General features: G+C 40.6%; 1 protein-coding gene across 10 annotated transcripts in view; it reads left to right on the top strand.

Annotated features, from left to right (window-relative positions):
- Window positions 1-22,063, top strand: part of LOC138737196 (serine/threonine-protein kinase MRCK alpha-like) — a 653,014-nt gene that overhangs the window by 199,994 nt on the left and 430,957 nt on the right. For all 10 annotated transcript variants that reach the window (XM_069887840.1, XM_069887837.1, XM_069887843.1 and 7 more), the window contains exon 2: window positions 20,765-20,856. In XM_069887840.1, the coding sequence (XP_069743941.1) occupies window positions 20,765-20,856 (92 nt within the window). The remainder of the gene's footprint in view (window positions 1-20,764; window positions 20,857-22,063) is intronic.

Here is a 22,063-nt window from a genome sequence, read left to right as displayed (position 1 = left end):
TTTCCTGGATGGTAAACTAAATTTAGGAATGAAAATAAAGTTACTACTTTTTGTTGTTGCTTCTGCTTTTTTTTGTGTAACATATAAAAACCTACAAGACTTATATCGGCAATCTTCGTTGGTTTTCCTAATGCCCTTCCTTGATATTCACAGTAAAAATCTATTTCACAGGGTAAAAATGTCAAATGCAAGAGGGCATGCATTTAAGGTGAGGAGTAAAGTTTAAAGGAGATGTGCGGGGCATGTTTTTTACATGGAGAGTGCTTGGTGCCTGGAATGGGCAGCCGGGATAAGCACAAATGATAAAGTGTTCAAGAGACTTCTTGATAGATAAGTGAGTATGCAGGGAATGGATTGTGCAACAGAGTATTTAGAGGTGGTTTGGGAGGAATTGTTAGAGCAGGTTGCACACAAACATTTTAAAGCACAGAATATTTGCAGGACTTTTGCAGAGTGCTTTTTGCAAAGAGAGCAACACAGTTGCAGAATACAGTTTGCCTGGGAGAGCATGTGATTTTTGCAGGCAGAGAGAGAACAGTTTTGCTCTCAGAGAGGGAGGGTGTGAAACAGAGAGAGAAAGAGTCACAGAAATCAGTTCCAGAGGGACAAGCTGGCAAAGTTTGGAAGGCTGCCTGGTCAAAGGAGAAGACTGGTGGTCTGAAAGGTGACCTGAAAGAAAGAGGATCATCTGGAGAACCCTGAAGGAGGCAAGTTTCGTCAGCAAGACTGATTGAGAAGGAATTAGTTGCGGATGTCCTGGAAAAGGAATCTCTCTCTGAAAACCAGCAAGAACCCTCCTGAGTGGTAACCATTTGCCTGTTAAACACCAAAGACTGGTGAACTTTGTTAATGCTAACTTCTGTGCACAGTACAAGAATTGCCTGCAACCCGTGAGATTGGACTGTGATCCAAAGAACTTTTCCTCTCTTAAATATACATTACACGCACCTGCGCATAGTATGGGGGGGGGGGAATTAGGTGGGCTAGGTATGTTAAGTAATAAGTTAAAGTTTAATTCTGTTATCTTGTTCAAATATAAATAAAAACTACTTTTGTTTAAATAATCCTGTGTTGTAGTGCATATCTATTTCTGCTGGTTTTTGGGGTCCTCTGGACTCGGTAACATTTTTGAGCAGCAGAAAGAATTTAGTGTTCGGTTCAGACACTGTGAGTCAAAAGGTCTGTGCCTACGTTGTACTTTTGTTCTGTTTTTGTAGACATTACTTCCCTCTGCACCTCAGTGGAAGACAATAGATGTAACTGTAATTTTACAGCATTTAAATGCTAACATTTTAGCACCTCTGCCATTACTTTATTTAATCTGAGAGTTTCGCTAAACCAAATTAGAAAAAAAAGTCTCAACCTGAAACGTTCACTGTCTTGTTCTCTTCACACATGCTGCTTACCTGGTTACTTTCTCCAGCAGGTTGTTTTCTTTTCCTCCAGATTCCAGCATCTGAATTTGTTGTACCTCAGAGTGTAAGTTCAAGTTCAAGTGGAGGAACCCCCAAAGTGCTGGAGAAACTCAGCAGGTCAGGTAGCATCTATGGAAAACAATAGGCAATTGACGTTTTGGGCTGAAAACCCTTCACCAGGAATAACAAGAACCAGGTGGACACCTGTTTAAAAGGACGAGGCTGACAGGTGATAGGTGAATACAGCTAAGAGGGGAAAGAAGAGACTGTCCTTTCTCCAGTCACCCACCTCTTACTTTCCTTCCTCTGATCAAAGTGTCTCTCAACCCGCTCCCCATTTCCTTTAAAATTCTCAGCTTCTTACTTTTCTTTGGCCCCCCACCTGTATTCACTTATCACCTGCCAGCCTAGGCTCATCCCCACCCTTTTATTTAGGTATCTTGCCATTCCGGAAGGGCTTTTGGCCTGAAATATCAACTGTCTATTGTTTTCCATGTATGCTGCCTGACCCACTGAGATCTGCCAGCACTTTGTGTATGGCTCCAGTTTACACCCAAGTTTAAGTTACTAATTAGCAATATGATCTCAGATCAAAGCAACCTCTATCCTCGAGGACCCCCACCACCCAGGCCAGGCCCTCTTCACCTTGCTACTATCGGGGGAAAAAGATACAGGAGCCTGAAGACGAGCATTCAATGGCACAAGGACAGCTTCTTCCCCTCTGACATCAGATTCCTGAATGAACAATGAACCATAGACACTACCGTACTTTTTTTCTTTTTCTTTCATTTATTTTTATTTATTTGGTCAGATGGTTTATATAAATGTTTGTACTGTGATGCTTCTGCAAAGCAACAGATTAATTCTGATTAAGAATCCCCATTTAGTTGGTGTTAATTGGTGCATGTTAATGACGCATCTTTACAAGAGGAGGTGCGAAAATAAGATTTTGTTTCACATTAAATAGACAGTTAATGGCACCTGCAGTCCCAGCTGCAACCTAAAATTTTGTATTAAATTGCTCAGTGATCTTAATGGTAAGAATAATAAGGCTTAATAGTCTTCAACATTTAAAGGAATATGATTTTTATCGAGAAAGATGCAGTGAATTTTTTTAGTATTCAACCAAAATTTGCTTGTGGAGAAATACAATGATTTTAAACTTTTTGGCAGTGAATATAACTCTCCTCTCCTTATTTGTACATTGTTGCATGGAGAGAAAGAATGTGTTTGGCCTGTATTACAGAATCCATTTATTGAGGATTTCAGCTTGCCCACATTTGGTCTTCTATCACTCTCGCATATTTTATGATTTGTATTTGGTTAGATAGCTGGCTTGCTCTGTGAATTTCTTGAATTATTTACAGTAGGTTGGGTGAGCATATAAACTGCTCTTCATGAAACAGAATCCAATCATAATGGCCCTTCTGCACACATTTTATATTTTATAGATTAATGGGTGACATTTTTCCTTGAGTTGAAACATGATTCAGAAGGTATATCTGATGCCACTTTATGTTCTTTCTCCTTCTTCCTTCAAACATTTATTGGGTCAGGAATATTAGGACCAATATTTACCTCAGTGTTCACAATTGAAACAAAGCTATGCTTGCATTTGACATGGTCCCTCAGGGTACACTAACGCATGAGATGCACAGTGAAAGAATAGCCTGGATTCAGAACTGGCCTATAGAAGACAGAGAGAGAGAGATGCACGCACACGATGCTAAGATTGATCGTGGACAGTGTAGAGGACACTGTAGAATACAACAGGATATAGATGTAGTGGGAGGGTCACGTGACATGCCAGTGAGGAAGAAATCAGAAGTGACTTCATCTGTCAATCAATGGTTAGATCTGCCTTCAGCTGAGGCACGATTTGTTCTCCAATTGCCAGTCAATTGTTAGATCTGCCCACAGGTGAGACTGACATATGATTGGTACTTGCAGGTCACATGGAAAGGCCCTGCTTTGAAAAAGCACAGATATGGGGCTTTTTTTTTGCTGTTCCCTGAAGAACCTTGCTGAACTCCAGGCTGCAAGCCATGGGCAGCTCTAGAGGGCCAATTGTGATGAGCCTGTCCCAGATCCTGAGCAGCAGTGACACTGGACTCAAGTCCATATGCATGTATTTGTTAGGTGTGACCGCAGCTGAGCTCCAGGCTGCAAGCAATGGGCAGCTTTGGAGGGCTGACTGTGATGGGCCCGCACTGATCTGAACCCAGTCCATTAGCTCTCCATATGTCTCCCATCTATGAACCTGTCCAAATTCCTCATAAATGTTAAAATTGAGCCCACACATTCACCACTTCAGCTGACAGCTCGTTCCACAATCCCACTACTCTCTGTGTGAAGAAGTTCCCCCTCATGTTCACCCTAAACTTTTCCACTTTCACCCCTAACCCATGTCTTCTGGTTTATATCTCACCTATCTTCTGTGGAAAAAAAAACTTATCTATATTTACTTTGTCTGTCCCCCTCATAATTTTAAATCAAATCTCCCCTATTTCTTCTACACTCAAGGGAATAAAGTCTTCACCTGTTTAACTTTGCCCTGTATCTCAGTTCCTGAAGTCTGGGCAACATCCTAGTAAATCTTCTCTGCACTTTCAATTTTTTGTACATCTTTCCTGTAAAGATGTATACAGCTTTAGTTGACCAAAACTGCGCACAATACTCCAAATTTGGCCCCACCAATGTCTTATACAACTTTGCCATAACATCCCAAATCATATACTCAATACTCTGAAGGTCAATATGCCAAAAACTCTGTTCACCACCTATCCACCTGTGATTCTACTCTTAGGGAATTATGTATCTGTGTTCCCAGAGCCCTCTGTTCTACCGTACATTTCAGGGCCTTACCTTGTATGTCCTTTCTTGGCTTGTCCTTCCAAAATCACACTTGTCTGCATTAAATTCCATCTGGTCCATAACCCTCTGCAAGCTCTGAAGACTTTATTCGCTGTCCACAATCCCTCCAATCTTAATGTTAACTGCAAATTTTCTGATCCAATTTCATACATTATTATCCAGATCATTGATTATAGATGACAAACAACAATGGACTCAGCACCGATCCCTGAGGCACACCACGAGTCACAGGTCTCCAATCTAAGAAGCAATCATCCACCACGACTCTCTAGCTTCTCCTGTCCAGCCATTGTCAAATCCAGTGCACAACTTCACCATGAACACCCAGCGTCTGAACCTTTCTGACTAACTAATCTCCCACAGGGGGATCTTAGAAGCCTTACTAAAGTTCATGAGACAAAATTCACAGCCTTTCCTTCATCAATCTTGCTGGTAACCTTCTCGAAAAACTCTATAAGATTGGTTAAACATGACCTAACATGCACAAAGCCATATTGATTATCCCTAATCAGTCCCTGGCTATCTAAATAATTGTATATCCAATCTCTTACAACACCTTCCATAATTTACCACACTGGCATATAATTTCCAGGTTACTTTTGGTGGAATCAGATATCTTAGTGCCCACATTTTGGTGCTGGACATTTTAGCACTGGATATTTTGGCCAAAAAAAAAGACTTTTGTAGGTAGCCCTTAGGATATTTTGGTGCCCACAGTTTGGCGCTGGCCTAGCAACCCCCGGTGTTGCGGTGTTTCAGAAACATTTCGGGATTTATTGTTATATTTAGGTTCATGTTTGGTGCTGGACCAGCTCCCCGCAGTGTTGTAGCACTGCCTGAAACCGCTGTCTGAACCTCCGGTGTTTCAAAAACTACTGCCTGAACCCCCTGCTTTGCAGAAACTACCTCCACCCTCTCCCCTTCCCCCCCCCCCCCCCAGGAAACTGCTTCCCCCAGTAAAAGCGGCACAGGGCGGCCGGTGGGGCTATCACAAGGCAGTAGACAGTGAATGGGGCCACAGGCCAAAATGTCCAACCTCAAAATGACCAGCGCTAAATTGTGGGTGCCAAACTGTGAGGGCCAAAATGCCTGGCACCAAAATGTCCTTGACCTCTTTTTTAAACTACAGAACAATGTGAGCTACCCTCCCAATCCTCTGGCACCACATCCATTGCTAAGGACATTTTAAATATTTCTGCCAGAGCCCCTGCAATTTCTACATCAACCTCCCACTAGGTCCGAAGGAATATTTTGCCAGGTGCCTGGGATTTATTTATCCTTATTTGCTTTAAGACAATGTGGTGCTAGGGAGTTTGGGAGTAGGAATGTGGTGAAGGGAGTTTGGTTTTAGGGCGTGTGGTGGGAGGGTGTATGGTGGGAGGGTGTGTGGTGGGAGGGCGTCTGGTACGAGGTTGTGAGTGAGAAGGAGTTTGGTGAAGGGTTTGTGGTGGGAAGGCATGTCGTGGGAGGGCGTGTGGTGCAAAGGAATGTAGTGGGAAGCCGTGTGGGAGAAGGAGTGTGGTGGGAGGGCTTCTGGGGAAAGGTATTGTGGGGAGGAGTGTGGAGAAGGAGTGTGGTGGAGGAAGTGTGGTGGGAGGGCGTCTTTAATCTGTTTATGTTCCATGATGTCACAGCTTGTTTTTCTTGTTTTCTATGACTCTGTGCTAGTTTCATGAGTGAATACTGATGAAAAAAATTATAATCTTACATAAATTTTGGTATTTATTTCAAGCAGTCCCAGTTTTTTATTCCACAATCCTTTTTTGATAATATTGACTCTAAAATATCTTGTATTTGGCATAAAAAGAATCCCAGATCTAGTAAATTCCATTTGCAGAAATCAAAGATGGTGGTATATCTTTACCTAATCTTTGATTCTATTATTGGAGAGTTAGCATTCATTATATTATTTGCTAGATCTACTCTTCTGATAAATTTGAATGCCTTTACTTGGTTGATAGGCCTCTGTACCCCACCTTTGCAACTGGATCCTTGACTTTCTCATCAGAAGACCACAGTACGAATTGGAAAATAACGTCTCCTCCTCACTGATTATCAACACAGACGCATCCCAAGGATGCATGCTTAGCCCACTGCTCTACTCATTATTTACCCAGGCAGAATTCCAATGCCATCTACAAGTTTGCTGATGGCACCACAGTTGTCGACAGAATCATAAATGGCAATGAGGAAGCCTACAGGAGGGAGATAGAGCAGCTCGTTGAATGGTGTAACGACAACAACTTTGCACTCAACGTCAGCAAAACCAAGAAAATGTTTGCGAACTTCAGGAGAAAGTCAAGAAAACACAACCCAGTCCTCATCAGGGCTCTAGAGTGGAGAGAGTCAAGAACTTCAAATTCCTGGGTGTGAACATATTTGAGGATCTGTGGAAGATCAGTCTTGATCTAAATGAATGGCCTACACCAGTACCTATTGTCCTGGAGCCTCCACGTTGATGCAGTCACAAAGAAGGCTCACCAGCAGCTATACTTTGTGAGGTGACTGAGGAGTGTCGGTATGTCACTGTAGACTCTCGTAAACTTCTATAGGTGTACTGTGGAGAGCATCCTGGCTGGCAGCATCACTGCCTTGTATGTAGGCATGAACTCTCAGGACAAGAATAAACTCCAGAGGGTTGTTAATTTGGCATATGACATCACAGGCACCAGACTTGAGGACATCTACATGAGGTGATGTCTTAAAAAAGCAGCCTCTATCCTCAAAGACACCCCACTACCCAGGCCATGCCCTCTTCACTTGCTACCATCAGGAAAAAGGTACAGGAGCCCAAAGACGAGCACTCACTAACACAAGGACAGCTTCTTCCCCATTGCCATCAGATTCCTGAACTGTAGACACTGCCTTACTTTTTGTGCACTATTATTTTTTTTGAAAGTAATGTTGTAAGATGGTTCTAATATGAACATTTACAGTATAATGCTGCCGCGAAATACTGAATTTCATGACTTGTTTGTGACAGTAAATTCTGATTTGGAACTCAATTCCGTGCAGAGGTATTCAGTAGCCTCTTTATTAGGGGCAGCTCCCTTTTTACACCATCTAAGATTAATAGACATAACTTCAAACTAATACTTAAACATATGGATTTGGATTTGGTTTCAATTTCGGAAGTTCTTTGACTTGAAAAATTTTATTTTATTTAGCACCATTTTCTTAATTATTTTTTTCAACTGACTATAAATGATCAAGCCTTTTTTTTTGGAAAGTTAAATGAATGGTTTCTTTTTCAAATTTATTTATAGATGGTGGTTTTGAACAATTTATCTAATAAATATAATATATCTAAGTCACATTTTTAAAGATATTTTCAAATTAGAAATTTTCTGAATACTTTACTGCCTAACTTTCCAACATTGAACCAACCGAATTTATTTGATTTTTTTTCATTTGAACCATTCCTATAAGGGTTTAATAGGTGACATTTATAATGTTATCAAGATTGCAATCAAATTCTAATGACAAAACTAAAAGGGTCTGGGAAAAGGAACTTCAGTTACATCTTCCAGAGGAATTATGAGAGGCAATTTTTGGATTGGTTAATACTGCTTCAATATGTGGTCGTCATTCTTTGATTCAGTTTAAAGTAGTACATTGTGCTCATATGTTGAAAGACAAATTAGCCATATTTTTTTCTAATGTTAGTCCTATTTGTGATAGACGTAAATCAGAAGTGGCTTCTCTAACTCTTATGTTTTGGCCATGCCCTATGTTGGAGAGGTATTGGATAGATTTTTTAAAGACTTTGTCAGCTATACTGGATATCAGTTTGCAACGTAATCCAGCGACTGCTCTTTTTGGGATTACATTTCCAGAAGTGTTATAGCCTTTTATACATAGAAGAGCTATCTTGTTTCCAAGATTCTAATCCACCTGCTTTGACTCAGTGGCTCTCTCAAATTATTCATGTTTAAGTTTAGAGAATGTTAGGAGTAGTATATTTGATACCTCTGTTAAATTTGAAGACACTTGGTGTCCTTTTGTAAATTATTTCTACATGACTTCGTTTAATTATTTTCCTTTCCGGTCTATATTTTATTTTCTCTTTGTTGGTGAAGACCAGGCAATTAATTTTTCTTAATAAATTCTCAGGATAGTCTGCCCAGTCTATTTTTTAGATTAGGTGGGGTTTTATAGATATATTTTTTCTTCTTTGAAGATTTCAGTTTGAGCAGACGAGGACATATTAATTATGGTGTGATGCAATATTTCATGTGATGTCGTATAATGATTTTTTTCCCCTTTTTGATTATGTACTCCTATTTTCCTCGTGTTATTTACCTATAATATGATTAATATGGCTCCATGCACATCCGACCACTCTGATCTTCGAGAGGATCAATTTTGTCTCTTACTATCCTTCTGCTCTTAATATACCTGTAGCAATCTCATGTCTTATTTTAGCCTCCTGATTTCTTTCTTGAGGTTTTTCTTCCATTTTTTTATACTCCTCAAGTACCTCATTTACTCCATGTTGCCTACACCTGTTATACACCCCTCTTTTTCCCAACCAAATCACCAGTATCCTTTGAAAACCAAGGTTCTCCGTGCCTGCTAACTTGCCTTTCATTCTGACAGGAACATACAAACTCTCTACTCTCAAAATTTCACCCTTGAAGGTCTCCCACTTACCTTGTATATCCTTGCCAGTCAACAACTTATTCCAATCCACACATTCTAGATCCTTTTTCATTTCCTAAAAATTGGCCTTTCTCCAATTTAGAGTATCAACCTGAGACCCAGAGCTATCCTTCTCCATAATTAACTTGAAACTGATGGCATTATTATCACTGGACCCAAAATGTTTCCCTACACATACTTTCACCTGACTTGTGGTCATTCCCTAATAGGAAATCTAGTAATGCACTCTCTCTAGTTGGTACCTTTTATATATTGATTTAGAAACACTTTTCTGCGCACATTTGACAAACTCCAAGCCATCCAGCCCTTTTACAGTATGGAAGTCCCAGTCAATATGTGGAAAGTTAAAATCTCCTATCACAACCTAATGTTTCCTGCAGTTGTCTGCTATCTCCCAACAGATTTGGTCCGCTAATTCTAGTTGACTATTATGCGGTCTTTATTCCTTGCATTGAAATAGATGCATCTGAGAACATTTCCACCATGTACAATCCGTTGACTTCTAAAGTTACATGCAATTTTCACATAATCTTTTTCCTCCTCCACTTCTCTGTCTGCTCTTGCACCCTGGTTCCCATCCTCCTGCAAATCTAGTAGAAACAAGTATAAAGAGAAAATTTTGCAAATTACTGAGGAACTGTTATTGGAACAGAGAAAAGGCTTCTTCAGGTGCATTCTCTGTCAAGAATGCTCCTCCTGCAGAAGTGGAAACGGCTTTTTGAATTGCCGTTCAGGTGGCAGCTCTAAAAGCACAGCGCTGGCCACCTGAAGGGACAGCTGCACCAGATGCGCCTCTGAATGCACTCTGGCTCCTGTCCCTTTAGGATGGCTGGCTGTGAGAGTTGGACAGTGGGACAGCTGGCACGGGCTGTCCCCACACTGACAGTCCACACTGGCTGCCTCACAGTGTGGGAACTCGTATCGAGCTGTTGGGAGAGTGGGGCAGTGGTATCAGTGTGGAGGCGTCCCCGCGCCGACAGCCCAAGCCGGCTGCCCCTGCCCTGACGTCCAGCGCCAGGAGGCAGGGGCAACTGGGAGGGAAGCTGTCAGGCACTTGCCAGCTAACTCTCATCCCCATAGCAGCTACTTTCAGATGGCTGCATTCATGTGCTGGGGGGACCTCATTGCTCTGGCGATTATCCCTCCCGCAGGAGGGTTACAAAGTTCACCTCGCAGGCGCCTCCTGCACTTTCAAGTGGGCTCCCGATAGCATAATGTGTGGCTTTACAATCGGGGATTTTGGCCACCTGAAAGTGTCTAAATAGTCCTTTTGTTGGGTATTTTTACCAAAACAAGTGCAGATAACAGGGCGAATGAGGAATTAATATATGGTGTATGCTGGGAAGATAGGCAGGAGTGATGACATGAGATGTGACACGATGAATTAACAGACAAAATGTTTACAGTGAAATTGTTAAATTTTTTTGGTGCCTATTTGAAAAAAGAACAGCAGGCCCAAGTTTTACTTGGGCTCCTTGAGACTCTATTCTAGGCCTACATCGAATGAATACAAAATTACTGAATTCTATTAAGTAGTTTGAGTTCTATGCTTGACAAAGTTATCCGAGAGTTTCTGAATCTTTAATTTCCTTGGTGACCTGATTTTTCCCTTTGTGTTTGTCTCCATTATCACTGTCTATACACCCAGAAGCACGCTTCTTTCAAAATTGTCATCTTTCTTTAATTTTAATGTACCTGAAGCTATTCTTTCTAATTACCACTTAATGTTCTGTATGCCATTCTATGACAATGGTCCCTTGAACATGCCTGAATCTCTGTGGTCTGACTTCCATCTTTTGAGCCTCATAATTTCATTGATTGTGGATTGTTGCCCTCTATCAACAACTTGGTTATCATGATCTGTTTCCAGCATTTTCTGTTGTTCTACCAGGGGAGACTATTTTAGAACTAGAAGGCATAGGTTTAAGGAGAAAAGGGGAGAATTGAAGGAGGGATAATATATTCAGAGGATGGTTATATCTGAAAAGAACTATGAGAGGAAACTAGAAGCAGGTACGATGACAAAAATTAAAAGACATTTGGACAGATATATAGATAGGAGGATTTAGAAGGATAGGGACCAAATTAAGGCAAATGGATGGGATTGGCATGGACAAATCAGCCTGAAGGGCTTATTCTGTGCTATACCACTCTATGAATCCCTATTTCAAATTACAACATGCACACTTTTTAAATTTTGCATGATTCTTAACTACTATTTCTCCCTCTGTCCATTAGTTCACCTTTTCTGTCCCAACAGCAGAACTCTATCCTCCTCAAATTGTTTCATTCCCTACTCTTACACCTCCAGTTATGTCACCTTCTGTTCTTGTTTTATGAACATGTTCATTTTTTTCACAGTTGCCATTTACTGTCTGATATAATTTGGTGATTTTGAATTTATTCATACCTGGTTGTGTGCTGAGGAATTGTGTGGACCAACTGACTGAGGTCCTAACGGACGTCTTCAGTTTCTCACTCTAGTAGTTCATTGTCCCCACAGGATTCAAGGTAGCCACCATCATCCCAGTCCCAAGAGTGTGATGGGAGCTGGACTAAATGACTAATGTCCAGTGGCACTGACCTCCACCATCATAAAGTGCTTTGAACAACTGCTGATGGGATTCATCAAAGCGAATGTATCCATTCCAGTTTGCCTATTGGCCAAACCGATCCACAGAAGATGCCATAGCCTTGACCCTCCATTCCATCCTGACTCAGCTAGAGTACGATATATCAGGCTGCTGTTCATTGACTTCAGGTCAGTGTTCAACACCATCATACCTCAGAAGCTGGTGGGTAAAATGTCCTTGTTGGGACTTAGCACATACTTCTACAACTGAATCCTCCACTTCTCAACAGAAAGAGCACAGTCTGTCCGGGTTGGCAGCAAAACCTCAAGGCTCATCACACTGAACACTGGCACACCTTAGGGCTACATGCTCAGCCTTTTACTGTTCACGCTGCTAACTTATGACTGTACTGCCAGGTTAACCTCCAAAAGAAACATCAAATTTGTGGATGACACAACAGAGATTGGTCTTATCGGCTTACAGAGAGGTTGAAAGACTTGTACAGCGGTGCAAGAACAACAACCCAAGTCTCAATGTGGACAAGACAAAGGAGATGATTGTGGACTTCAGGAAGATGAAGGACCAGTCTTCAATACATATCAATGGCTCCATCGTAGAGAGAGAGAGAGAGAGTGGGGAGCAAAAAGTTTCTTGGTGTCCATTTAAACGGTGGCCTTTCCTGGATCCACAACACAATCTCATTAGTCAGGAAGGTGCAGCAGCGCCTACACTTCCCAAGGAGGTTGAGGAGGACAAGGCTACTGGGCATCATCCTAACAATGTTTTACAGGAACACAATAGAGAGTTCTGTGGCTGGCAGCATCATATGGTACCTGCAAAGCATCAGGTTGGAGATCAGCACGGAGGGTGATTAAAACTGCTGAGAAGATCACTGAAGATCTCCTTTTCCTTAAAGGAGGGCTCAGAGAATAATTAAAGGCACTTACCATCCAGCTTGTTGTATTTTTGAGAAACTACCTTCAAGGAAGAGGTACAATAGCATAAAAACCAGGGCTGCCAGGCTGGGAAACAACTTCTTCCTGCAAATGGTTAGACTGTTGAACAACCCTATACACCCGCAAATTGTCGTTACGTATTTATTTTAGATCGTTACGTATCTTTATGTCGTTTGTGCGTAGGGTGCACTGTGTATGTTCTTTATCGTCTGGAGATGCGCTGTTTTTGTTGGGTTGCATGTGTACAATCAGATGACCATAAACTCAAACTTGATCCTAGATCTACTTTGACAAAACTAATGGTATTTTATTTTTTATTAACACCTGCATTCCCTCAGCACCATGTTCATTATGTTGGAACAGATGTCTACAGAATTTGTGCCTGTCATATGTAAAACAGAGTTTGTGCCTGTCATATGTAAAACAGAGTTTGTGCCTGTCACTTGCAAAATGAAATATCATTTAAAGTGTTTCAGATTAATTGTAGTTCAAGAAGGAAAGTGAAAAGTCACTGATAATGCTAAATATAATGCTGTGGAACAAGGTTTTGGTAGAGGGAAGAAACTACTGGGTAATGATGGAGAAAATAAATATGTAGCAATTTTGATATATCAAGAAAGCATAAATATTAAATTGTTTTCAGTCTATTGCTGGTTCAAATTCCTAGAAAATAATTATTCATTATAAAATTGAGGCAATTAATTGCTTTCATTTTACTCTAGCTGGGAATCCCCAAGTTTATTGGTTGGATATGAATCATGGAACTGAGTGAAACACTAAAGTCTGCAGACACTGATTTGTAGTAAGAACACAGAGATGCTTGAGGAACTCAGTAGGTCTTGCAGCATCCATAGGAGGTAAAGATATATTACTGACATCTTGGGCTTGAGCCTTCTTTCAGGTGTGAGCAAAAAGCAGGCAGATGCCTGAATAAAAGAAATGGCAGGAGAAGGGAACAGACCAACAGACAAAAAGTGTTAATTGGATACAGAGAAGAGGCCAGGAGAGAGGAAAGCTGAGAATTGAGTGGGCGAGGAGGGGCTTGGGCTCTGTGAATAAAGAGCTGGGGTAAAAGAGACAGTGGGAAAAGTGAAGAGAGCAAGACAGAGCTATAGGAAAGGAGGCATGGGGAAAGACATTGGGTTCTTGGAGAAGTCGCTATTCATGGAAGGTGCCTGGACGGAATATGAGGAGTTATTCCTCCAATTTGCGGGTGGTCTCAGTCCAGTAGTGCATTAATTCATGGTCAGACGTGTTTGCAAGGGAATGGCATGGGAAAATTGGTGGCTTCTGTGAGATCCCACTATTGCAGCAGCGGACGGAGCTGAGATGTCCAACAAAGCAATCTCTGCGTCCGGTCTCTCTGATGGAGGGGAGACCACAACGGGAGCTTTGGATGCAGTAGATGATCCCTGCAGATTCACTAATGAAGTGTTGTTTCACTTGGAAGGATTGTTTGGGGTCCCAAATGATGATGAAGGTAGAGGGGGGTCCCTATCCAATAGAATTTTCAAATTTTGAGGTTAGAAGAAAGACTGCAGAAGTCCTAACTGACCAAGAAGTAATTGGAATAGATCATTAAAGCTGACCTGGCATGTAAGCTGATTGGTCACTCTAAATTGTAGGTGAATTGAGAGGAATGGTAGTGAATAATGGCGATCGTATAAATGGACGTTTAATGATTAGTGTGATCTCGGTGGATTGAAGTTTATGTTCCTGTGTTGTATGACTTTATCAAAATATGAGTTTTCCATTGTCAGTTGTTCTAATTTTTGTCATCCAGAAATGGTGTGTGAGACAGTTAATCAGCCATGATCATACTGAATGCTGGAGCAGAGCTGAATGGCCCATGCAGCCCCTTTGTTTTTTAGATAACTTCTATGGATACAATGGTGTTTTCAAACATTTCGAACACCCAGTTGCATTGAAGCATTCTCAGTCTGCAAACCAAGAAGTGAAATATAAATTATTTTATGAAATACAGATTCAGTTGGACAAGTAAGATTTTAGGGGAGATCTTATAGAAACATATAAAATTCTTAAGGGTTTAGACAGATTAGATGCAGGAAGGTTGTTTCCAATGCTGGGAAAAACTAGAACCAGGGGGCGCAGTTTAAGGGTAAGGGAGAAGTTTTTTAGGACTGAGATGAGGAAAGATTCTTCTCTCAGAGGGTGGTAGATCTGTGGAATTCTTTGCCACAGGAAGTAGTTGAGGCCGGTTCCTTGTCAATATTTAAGAGTGGGTTAGATGTGGCCCATGTGGCTAAGGGGATTAGGGGGTATGGGGAGAAGGCAGGAACTGGGTACTGATCAGCCATGATGATAGTGAAGGTGGTGTAGGCTTGACGGGCTAAATGGCCGACTCCTGCACCTGTGTTTCTGTGTTTATTTGAGAAGATGAATAACCTTATTGGAAGCCACATTCATTTTAAGTTAGGAATTTAAAAGTAATTAAATGAGATGACAGCAATTTGTATGTGTGTATATAAAACATGGTAAGTAATAATTTAATTAAATTATGCATTAGGCACAAGGCTCACACCACCAGATTCAGGAACAGCTGTTTCCCCCCATCACCATCAGACTCCTCAACAACCAACTCAATCAGAGACTCATTTAAGGACTCTTGTGCAGTTTATTGATTTTCTTTTGTTCTCTCTGTACTGCAGTTTGTTTATATTTGTTATGTTTACAGTTCTTTTATTTGTTTACATGGTTACGATGTGTATAGTTTTTTTTACTACCGATTAGTGGTAATTCTGCCGCACCCACAAGAAAAAGGAATCTTGGCTGTATGTGAAATCGTGCATGTACGCTGACAAATCTGAATCTAGGTGTGAACCTGGGTTCCGTTATGTTCCAAGGAATGAAAGAATAACTATTTCTTCAACGATTTTCTTTACTGGAGTAGGCTTCTATAGGTCGGCACAACAGCAGAGCTGAGGACTCGTACTGCACTGTACTTAATACATTGATCAGGATTATGAATTTAGTAAATTGAATACAAAGTTTATACCTTTTTAAATCAGTGTTGTTATTTGGAAGAATATCTTTTGTTTCTTTTCACACTCCTGCATACATGCAGGAACGTCATCAACGCGTCACTATTTGGACCTGGCATTCTGGGTGACCCATTCACAATGGGTGTCCAGAATGCTGATTTAAAAAGGATAGGCAATGATACTACCTCCCTAGATGGTTAATTTGCAGATTGATTTGGCCCTCCTACTGGTTCGGGAGCATTCACACTGGCAGGTGAACCCATAAATTGATGGTTAATTACTGGGTTCAAGTGCCTGTGTGAAAGGGGCTATTGTCTCTGAATGGATTCATTTTTCTTCTTTTTCTGCTATTGTTAGGGGCGATGTGCAATGCTCTTGCTGACTCTGCCTTATGGCATAATGTTTATAACATTTTTAATGTATTATTATGTGATAATAAAAGAAACTTTGAACCTTTAACCAGAATCAGGCCATTCTGCTCCACCATTTGAATCAACTCCATTTTCTTGTCTTCTCTCCATAACCTTTTTTTTAATTTTTTTTTCACACTATGAACCATATTGACCAAAATACACACAAACATTTATCTCTTGAATATACACAGTGACATTTTCTCCCCTTTTTCCCCCTCCCTTCCCTCCCTCCTTCACCCCCCTCCTCCCCACCCACTCAACGTTCAAACTACATGATACATTAAACCCATTAAACAATGTCCTCACACAATGAAAATAAACAAGAAATTTGTGTCTTCTACTTTTACATATTGGGTCAGTTCATTTCGTCTTCTTCTCCTTCTGTCATTTTAGGCGGTGGAGTTCCGCGGTAGGACTTCTCTGTTGTGTTCCATGTACGGTTCCCAAATTTGTTCGAATATTGTGATGTTATTTCTTAAATTATATGTTATTTTTTCCAATGGAATACATTTATTCATTTCTATGTACCATTGATGTATTCTCAGGCTATCTTCTAATTTCCAGGTTGACGTAATAAAATTTTTTGCTACAGCTAGGGCTATCATAATAAATACAATAGAGAAATCCTACCGCGGACCTCCACCACCTAAAATGACAGAAGAAGAAGACAACAAAATGAACTGACTCAGTATATAAAAGTAAAAGATAAAAATTTCTAGTTTATTTTATTAAGTGACGACATTGTTTAATGGGTTTAATGTATCATAGATTGAACTTTGAATAAATGGGAAGGGGAGGAGAGAGAGGGAGGGGGGAAAGGGGAGAAAATGACACTATATATTCAAGAGAAAAATGTCTATGTATTTTGGTCAGTATGATTCATAGTGTGAAAAATAAAAAATTTAAAAAAAATACTCCAAATAAACTAAACAGATGTGGTCTGATCTGAGTATTTCCAGCATTTTCTGTTTTATAAAAAAATCTCAGTTTAGCACCTTATCTGAAAGGTGCAATATTTCCTTACTATTGTAAAAGAATGCCTAAAATTTTATGAATTATTTGGAATGTGACTTAAACCAGCAACTTTTTGATTAGCAATGTAAGCTTGAACTCATAAACAATGAAAACAAGGTTGTAAAGGGTTTCATAGATAGCAGTGCATTTTAACTCCTTGGCAATCAATATTTGTCTATTTTTAGAGCACCTCCCAGAGTTTACTAAAGATGTGTCGAGTGACTTGTGTGGTTCCACTCCGTAGATGGGGTGGAACCTTGGTTAGGAGTTATGCTCCCATGTTATTCAGGATAAGTATTTAATGTGAGCAAAAAGGATTCCATTCATTGTATTGATGTAACTGAAAAGAAAACTATGTGATGATTTTCTAAACATTATTGCTGGAAAATTAAAGGTGCAAATCTTTCCACTGCTCCCTCCCCAGCAAATCCATCAAATTCCCTGGCCATATCCAATTAAATAAAAGCATTTGTCAAGATTTTAAATTGTCTATGGGAATGTTTATTTGCCCATATAGAAATATATTTTGTGATGTAAGGATATTATTGTACCTTTAGAAAATGGTTCCACTGGTAGTACATTCCTTGACAATCTGGCATTTCTGTTTTTAATATTTAGATAGTCACGTTAAAAAAGATTCATTTTACTGGGTAGAACTACTTTGAAATGGCAATTAAAGTTTGTTCAATTAAAAATTAAATATCAATGTGACGTGTACATTAATCTATCTGTAGATACTGTAGCATTAATCTATCTGTAGATACTGTAGCATTAATCTGTCTGTAGATACTGTAGGATTAATCTATCTGTAGATACTGTAGCATTAATCTATTTGTAGACACTGTAGCATTAATCTATCTGTAGACACTGTAGCATTAATCTATCTGTAGACACTGTAGCATTAATCTATCTGTAGATCTCTTTGGCTTGGCTTCGCGGACGAAGATTTATGGAGGGGGTAAAAAGTCCACGTCAGCTGCAGGCTCGTTTGTGGCTGACCAGTCCGATGCGGGACAGGCAGACACGATTGCAGCGGTTGCAAGGGAAAATTGGTTGGTTGGGGTTGGGTGTTGGGTTTTTCCTCCTTTGCCTTTTGTCAGTGAGGTAGGCTCTGCGGTCTTCTTCAAAGGAGGCTGCTGCCCGCCAAACTGTGAGGCGCCAAGATGCACGGTTTGAGGCGTTATCAGCCCACTGGCGGTGGTCAATGTGGCAGGCACCAAGAGATTTCTTTAGGCAGTCCTTGTACCTTTTCTTTGGTGCACCTCTGTCACGGTGGCCAGTGGAGAGCTCGCCATATAATACGATCTTGGGAAGGCGATGGTCCTCCATTCTGGAGACGTGACCCATCCAGCGCAGCTGAATCTTCAGCAGCGTGGACTCGATGCTGTCGACCTCTGCCATCTCGAGTACCTCGACGTTAGGGGTGTGAGCGCTCCAATGGATGTTGAGGATGGAGCGGAGACAACGCTGGTGGAAGCGTTCTAGGAGCCGTAGGTGGTGCCGGTAGAGGACCCATGATTCGGAGCCGAACAGGAGTGTGGGTATGACAACGGCTCTGTATACGCTTATCTTTGTGAGGTTTTTCAGTTGGTTGTTTTTCCAGACTCTTTTGTGTAGTCTTCCAAAGGCGCTATTTGCCTTGGCGAGTCTGTTGTCTATCTCATTGTCGATCCTTGCATCTGATGAAATGGTGCAGCCGAGATAGGTAAACTGGTTGACCGTTTTGAGTTTTGTGTGCCCGATGGAGATGTGGGGGGGCTGGTAGTCATGGTGGGGAGCTGGCTGATGGAGGACCTCAGTTTTCTTCAGGCTGACTTCCAGGCCAAACATTTTGGCAGTTTCCGCAAAGCAGGACGTCAAGCGCTGAAGAGCTGGCTCTGAATGGGCAACTAAAGCGGCATCATCTGCAAAGAGTAGTTCACGGACAAGTTTCTCTTGTGTCTTGGTGTGAGCTTGCAGGCGCCTCAGATTGAAGAGACTGCCATCCGTGCGGTACCGGATGTAAACAGCGTCTTCATTGTTGGGGTCTTTCATGGCTTGGTTCAGCATCATGCTGTAGATACTGTAGCATTAATCTATCTGTAGATACTGTAGCATTAATCTGTCTGTAGATACTGTAGGATTAATCTATCTGTAGATACTGTAGCATTAATCTATCTGTAGACACTGTAGCATTAATCTATCTGTAGACACTAGCATTAATCTATCTGTAGACACTGTAGCATTAATCTATCTGTAGATACTGTAGCATTAATCTATCTGTAGATACTGTAGCATTAATCTATCTGTAGATACTGTAGCATTAATCTATCTGTAGATACTGTAGCATTAATCTATCTGTAGATACTGTAGCATTAATCTATCTGTAGATACTGTAGCATTAATCTATCTGTAGATACTGTAGCATTAATCTAACTGTAGATACTGTAGCATTAATCTATCTGTAGATACTGTAGCATTAATCTATCTGTAGATACTGTAGCATTAATCTATCTGTAGATACTGTAGCATTAATCTATCTGTAGATACTGTAGCATTAATCTGTCTGTAGATACTGTAGGATTAATCTATCTGTAGATACTGTAGCATTAATCTATCTGTAGACACTGTAGCATTAATCTATCTGTAGACACTGTAGCATTAATCTATCTGTAGACACTGTAGCATTAATCTATCTGTAGATACTGTAGCATTAATCTATCTGTAGATACTGTAGCATTAATCTATCTGTAGATACTGTAGCATTAATCTATCTGTAGATACTGTAGCATTAATCTAACTGTAGATACTGTAGCATTAATCTATCTGTAGATACTGTAGCATTAATCTATCTGTAGATACTGTAGCATTCTCCATCTTCATCTCCCAACTATAGAACCTCTTTATCCCAGCTAGAAAATAGGAGCAAGTGTAGATCACTAGGTCCATCAAAATTGCCCCGCTATTCAATATGATCGAGACTGATCTTTCTTCTATGGCTACTAGTCTCTCATCAACCTGACTTCCATGATATTTCAAAAATTTATCTCTCCCCACCTTAAATATTACATAGCAATTTGATTTCCACCACCATCAGAGAATTCCCAAAATTCTTTTCTCTCTGAGAGAAGAAATATGGACAAATCTCACTTTTAATGACTGCCCCTTACTTTGCAGCAGTCCCCTTGTTCATGGCTCTCCCACTAGTGAAAAATACCGTGCAATACTATTGTAGTGAGCATCCCCTTTCTCTGCTCTATCTTCTCCAATCCCCAAAATATTCCTACAAATTGGCACCTGAATACATGTTTTTAACTTTGTTTTATTCAAGTACATTGCAAGTAACAATTTGTACCATCGTTACTCAGACGTGGACCAATTCAGCATCGCTTACCTTTGAATATCACCTGGCCAGCAAAATGTTCAAATGTTGCTTGTTGGGGCACCATTATACACTCAGATACTTAAGCTCAAGTTGTTTTATTTTAGGATAAAAGTAACTTAAATTGCATTAAAGTTAATTTACACTCTTTTGTGGTTTAAGCAGGCATTAGTGGGTTGCCATTTGGTAGTGGTGGGAAACGAGTTCACTCACATGATGGGTGGAATGGGTTTGATGGGATTGCTCTTAGGACTGGCATTGACTCAGTAGGCAATTTTCTCTCTCCTGTATCAAGAAAGTATGAGAAAATATGAAACAAAATGAAGTTCCTTAGTGATTTAACTCAGATCACATTCTTGCCAAGATTTAATGTGAATTGGTACAAGCATTGGAGTGAAACGTTAACTCTGATCATTTTTGTCAGAAACCTGTCCCAATACCTTTCTTGGCATTCCTTTAAGGTGAAGTAATACTTGTGCTTTTCTCTGTTTCAGCCAAACCGTTCACTGTTAAAGTGAAGCAGATGCGGCTCCACAAGGAAGACTTTGAAATCCTGAAAGTTATTGGCAGAGGTGCATTTGGCGAGGTAAGCATTCTCCAGCTTGGTGTCATCAACAGAGAAGGGCTGTGCTGTTCAACTTGCATCTGGCTTCACTTTGGTCAGTCATGTCATTCATGAATGATTTGGAGCAATGGTGTGGTTCTTTCTGTATTACAGTTTGGTGCTGGAATATTGGCTGTGAGGGTGTTTGATAATTTAATTGCTAATTGAAAGAAACTGTATCCAGTTATCAAGGCTCGATATCAAAAATATCATGGATTATATATTGCAGGACCAGTTTGTATAACTCTGATTATGTAGAGGGTATTTAAAGAGGAGATATTGAGAGTACAGGATTTTTACGTGCCAGTCAGAACAAAAGGCAAGGCCAGAAGCCTAAGGGAACCATGGTTTTCTGGAAAAATAAAGTTGGTTTGGGCTAAGAGGGGAGCATTTACTAAATTTAAGAAGCAAAAAATGGATAAGAAGTGTGATTATTATATAGATTGCAGAAAAAACCTGAAGAAGGAAATTAGAGAGGCAAAAAGAAGGTATGAGGTGTCAATAGCTGATAAGGTAAAAGTGAATCCTAAGCGTTTTTACAGATAGGTGAATAGTAAAAGGAGGGTTAAGCATAGAATAGGACCGCTGGAAAATGAGAGCGGTGAACTGTGCGAGGAACGGTATCAGATGGGAGAGATATAAACAATTTTTTTCTCATCTGTGTTCACGAAGGAAAAGGACATTGGACTATGTGAGATAAGTGAGGGAAATGGCTTAGTTATGGAAAAGATAGGGATTAGTAAAGAGAGGGTTTTGGAGCTTCTAGGGTCAGTAAAAGTGGATAAGCCTCCTGGTCTTGATGGGATTTTACCCAGGATGTTAAGGGAGGTCAGGGAGCAAATAGCGGAGGCACTGTCAGTGATTTTTGAACAATCACTGGAGGAGGATGTGGTGCCGCGGGATTCGAGGGTTGCTAATGTAGTTCCATTGTTTAAAAAGGGCACGAGGCGTCGGCCAAGTAATTAGAGGCCTGTAAGCTTGACTTCAGTCGTAGGGAAAGTTATGGAGGGTATTCTTATCTAGATAAGCAGGGATTGATCAGGAGCACCCAGCATGGGTTTATGAAGGGGTGGTCATGTTTGACAAACCTTGTTGAGTTTTTCGAAGAAGTGACAAGAAAGGTGGAAGAAGGTAGGGCAGTTGATGTAGTCTATCTGGATTTTAGCAAAGCTTTTGAAAGGTTCCACAT

The sequence above is a fragment of the Narcine bancroftii genome, chromosome 6 (genome assembly GCF_036971445.1).
Source record: "Narcine bancroftii isolate sNarBan1 chromosome 6, sNarBan1.hap1, whole genome shotgun sequence".
Taxonomy (NCBI): domain Eukaryota; kingdom Metazoa; phylum Chordata; class Chondrichthyes; order Torpediniformes; family Narcinidae; genus Narcine; species Narcine bancroftii.
This window is presented reverse-complemented; position numbering and strand designations above follow the sequence as displayed.